Source organism: Sinocyclocheilus grahami, unplaced genomic scaffold (genome assembly GCF_001515645.1).
Source record: "Sinocyclocheilus grahami isolate Dianchi unplaced genomic scaffold, SAMN03320097.WGS_v1.1 scaffold33.1, whole genome shotgun sequence".
In the NCBI taxonomy this organism is placed as follows: Eukaryota; Metazoa; Chordata; class Actinopteri; order Cypriniformes; family Cyprinidae; genus Sinocyclocheilus; species Sinocyclocheilus grahami.
Genome location: NW_015505212.1, coordinates 456,235 through 460,881, shown reverse-complemented (window position 1 = coordinate 460,881; position 4,647 = coordinate 456,235). Strand labels below are relative to the sequence as shown.

At 39.4% G+C, this 4,647-nt stretch overlaps 1 protein-coding gene across 1 annotated transcript in view; it reads right to left on the bottom strand.

Annotated features, from left to right (window-relative positions):
- Nucleotides 1-4,647, bottom strand: part of LOC107581052 (diacylglycerol kinase iota-like) — a 42,760-nt gene that overhangs the window by 16,421 nt on the left and 21,692 nt on the right. The window contains exons 5-10 of the mRNA XM_016266632.1: nt 4,085-4,141; nt 3,872-3,940; nt 3,721-3,789; nt 3,516-3,632; nt 1,719-1,793; nt 1,446-1,541 (exon numbers count right to left, since the gene is read on the bottom strand). Of these exons, the coding sequence (XP_016122118.1) occupies nt 1,446-1,541; nt 1,719-1,793; nt 3,516-3,632; nt 3,721-3,789; nt 3,872-3,940; nt 4,085-4,141 (483 nt within the window). The remainder of the gene's footprint in view (nt 1-1,445; nt 1,542-1,718; nt 1,794-3,515; nt 3,633-3,720; nt 3,790-3,871; nt 3,941-4,084; nt 4,142-4,647) is intronic.

The window sequence follows — 4,647 nt, the reverse complement described above, 5'->3', positions numbered from 1 at the left end:
ACAGACAGACAGACAGACAGACAGATAGACAGAACAACAGACAGAATGATAGACAGAACGACAGACAGATAGAAATACAGATAGACAGACAGAATGACAGCATGATAAACAGAATGACAGAGTGATAGATAGAACGACAGACAGAACGATAGACAGAACGACAGACAGATAGACAGACAGACAGACAGACAGACAGACAGACAGACAGATAGAATGACAGACAGAGTGATAGACGACAGACAGATAGAACAACAGCATGATAAACAGAATGACAGAGAGATAGATAGAACGACAGACAGAACGATAGACAGAACGACAGACAGACAGACAGACAGACAGACAGACAGATAGAATGACAGACAGAGTGATAGACGACAGACAGATAGAACAACAGCATGATAAACAGAATGACAGAGTGATAGATAGAACGACAGACAGAGAACAACAGACAGACAGAACATTAGACAGAGTGATAGAGTGACAGATAGAACGACAGACAGGCAGAATGTCAGACAGAGTGACAAAATGACAAGACAGAATGACAGAGTGGTAGATAGACTGACCGACAGACAGAATGTTAGATAGAATAGCAGATAGACATAATGTTAGACAGAACAACAGACAGACAGACAGACAGACAGATAGACAGAACAACAGACAGAATGATAGACAGAACGACAGACAGATAGAAATACAGATAGACAGACAGAATGACAGCATGATAAACAGAATGACAGTGATAGACAGAACGACAGACAGAACGATAGACAGAACGACAGACAGACAGATAGATAGATAGACAGACAGACAGACAGAATGACAGACAGAGTGATAGACGACAGACAGATAGAACAACAGCATGATAAACAGAATGACAGAGTGATAGATAGAACGACAGACAGCGAACAACAGACAGACAGAACATTAGACAGAGTGATAGAGTGACAGATAGAACGACAGACAGGCAGAATGTCAGACAGAGTGACAAAATGACAAGACAGAACGACAGAGTGGTAGATAGACTGACCGACAGACAGAATGTTAGATAGAATAGCAGATAGACATAATGTTAGACAGAACAACAGACAGACAGACAGATAGACAGACAGACAGACAGATAAATATATACGTAGATGGATGGATGGATGGATGGATAGACACAGACAGAACAACAGATGGTAGACAGAACCACAGACAGGACAACAGACTGATAGTCACAGATCTCTCTTCCCACACAATAAAATAAATGGACATGAAATATTGATTTCGTCTGAAATTGTTTATGTAATGCATCCATTTATGTTTTAATTAAATATTCATGCTAAGTAGTTGCATATTAAGCCGTTTAATGTAGAGCTGTTCGGTCATTATGGCCCTTTCAGAGATTGTTGTTCTAGAATGACTGTACATTATTCCTCCATTAGTCTCTTTATTCAGAGCATCACCTGGTTTCCTCCACTCTTGGGGTTGACGAACACCAGCACTGGCTTCATCAGCGGTGAGGGCAGCGGCTTCAGCATGAACGGACGCCATTTTGATTCCTGCAAAAATCACTTCATTATTCTTCGATAAATGCACATTTGCACACAAATACACATCACTGCAGTAAGCTGTGGGGACAGATGATCATGAGCAGGAGTTAAGGGAAGAGAAAGCCCTCAGAAAACACTATAGCATCATTTAAAAGGAGGGACAGGACAGGAATCAGATCTACTCACATCCATCCCCTTTTTGCTGGCTCTTCTTTTGAACGACGTCCGTTTTTTCCTTCGAATGGAGTTTTTAAATGAGCTCTGGGACACAGGAGAGAGACGCCAACTAAGCCAAAACATAACAAAACTAACTCCAGCAGGACTATGTTAAATTAAAGTTTGCCCAATAATGATAGAAGTGTTCGTTTTTAAATTAAAAAACTTTTTAATCACTTATCCACCCTCATGTTGCTCTAAACCTGTTGATGAATACACTTTCTTTTCTACCAACAAAGGCAAAGACTGACAGCTTTCCAAGTCCAAAAAGGATCCATAAAACATCTTAAAAGTTAACAGGACTTGTTCATAGCATTCCAAGTCTTCTGAAGTCATACAATGAGGAAAAGACCAAAAATATAATTTATTTCTTTAAAATCTTCCTCTGCTTCTTAACTCATTCCCATTGTAAGGAAAAGAGCAGTGTGAACATGCTGCAAAACATCTTTATTTTGCAGAATAAAAAGTCATAGTGGTTCAGAATGACATGAAGATAATTACAAAATAATTACAAGATTTTCCTTGGTTAAACTATTCCAAAAACACTTTGAATACAAGCAACTTCCCTTTCAGCAACTCCTGAATTGAAAGCGGCAGTAAAATGCCTTATCACAAAAACCTACCCCATCAATGCATAAATCCACCAATCATAGCTGAGCGTGTCATCAGTGGGTGTGGTCTAAATATCTGCTATGACTGTTGATGTGATGGGTCAGCTTTTGAAATCAATTCTGGCTTTTAAGGCAACAGATAAACTGTGATGTTAAAAGTGTACATTGCAAAAAAGTTTTTTTTAACTTTTGTCTTGTTTTCATACAGAACCAATTCTGACTCTTTTTCTCAAAAATTTTAAATGATGACTTTTTTGTTGCAATTTCAAGTTTACCTCTCTGAAATACTGTATGAGCTTACAGCAATTTCGATAATTTGGCAATTTCTCAGAATTTAGATTTTATATCTTGCAATTCTGTTTTTTTTTTCCCCACAATGAAATAAAAAAATAAAAAAGGTGCAACTATCTCATAATTTTGACTTTTTCTCTCTTGCAATTTTAAGTTTATATCTCGCAATTCTGAATTTATATTTAGCCATTCTGACTTTTCTTCTTGCAATTCTGAGAAAAATCAGAATTGGGAGAAAAATGTTGCAGTTATCTTTATTTTTTTCATCCCATGGTGGAAACAAGCTTCCATATTTTCCAGTACAAACATCTAAACATTCTTAAATCAAGACACATTTACTTGAGAAGCAAAATTGCACAAGATATTAAGTCTTGCTTTCTGAAAACATTATCAAAATGAAGTACATTTTTGCTTACAATAAGAAAAAATAGTTGCTAATGTGATAAGAAAAATAAATTTGCTTGCCATTTGAATTCCCCCCAGCATAAGATTATTTAATTTTGATTATTTATTTATATATATATATATATATATATATAAAACAAGACAAAAATACTGAGTCAGAAATCATTTTTGCAGTGTATAAAACAATGAAAGAAGCTCCATATAAAATATGTAGATGAGTTTTATGAAACACACTGTAACTGATATCAAATCTGGCAGCATCAAAGTGTATTTAAGCCGAAGCTGATCAGCATAACTGAGTGCAGAAGACAAGATCATACAGCCCCAGCTTTAAAACACAGTCTAGTGTCACCTTGCATGAGCATCTCCTGCAGGACATTACATAAACCTCAGGCTCAGGTCTTCTCTTACGTGCTGATAAAAAAAAGTTTCACCCTCAAACCATCTGAGGTGAGCGTACCTGCGGTTTCCTGACTTTGATGATCCAGGAAGGGGGTACGATGACCCCGGCGTGAGCTCCTAGCGAGCAGGGCTCCTCGATCTGATGTAGCATGAAGCACGTGACCTTGTTATGGAACTGATGGGACAGAAAAATAAACAGAGAAAGAGATGGAACAATTCTGCATTACATAAACCAGCAAGATTTTGTGAGACGTGCCACTCACTGCCTGCTTGCACCAGGAGCAGCTGATGGCCACAATCTCCTTGCTGTGGAAGAACTTCTGCGGGAAACTCTACAATGAAAGTGAAAGTTAGCATGAACGTACAAGACTTTTGCATATGACTCCTTCAATAAACCTTGAAGGCGTGACATACTTTTCCGCACTGACGACACTTCCCCTCTTGTCGCCGGCGATGGACCCAGTGATGTCTCAAAACGTTCTGCTGTCGCAAACAGACACAACGGGTCACATGTAAACGTGCCAACAAGGGTTCATTCTGCCATAGCACATGGAGTACAATAAGTATATGTGTAAAACTTCAGTGTGAAATATGATTTAAAGTTGTGTGGCGATGAGGTGGACTCACATCTCGAAGGCAACGAGAGCCGCTCTCTCTGAAGGTGGGTTTGCAGTGGAAGTTGATCTGTGAGGAGACAATGAAAGTAGAATTATAATAAAATGAGGAGCTATTATTGCTGTAGCTCATTATATTATTGCAACGGGGCTGACAAGACGTGAGACGTGCGGATCCATAAGCAAAGCTTTATTTAAAGCAGAGGAGGTCAGAAACAGCCGGGGCTGTATATTGGCAGACAGAGTCACAGGGGTAAGGCTAAAGGGAGAAATCCAGGAAAACAGGCGAAGATCAAAACCGGAGAAAACAGACAAGGCAAGGCAAAACTAGGCTAGGAGGCTAACGGGGCTCTGTAGTGTAGCTATCCGACGATAAGTGCTAAACAATACTCGGCCCCGTTAGCCTCCTAGCCTAGTTTTGCCTTGCCTTGCAGACTCTGTCTGCCAATCGTCGACCCACGCTAGCCCTAGGATTATTCTTGTGTCTTGCCCGCCATATACCTGTTTGCCACTGTTTCGACCCTGCCTGTGTTTCTGACCTCCTCTGCTTTAAATAAAGCTTTGCTTATGGATCCG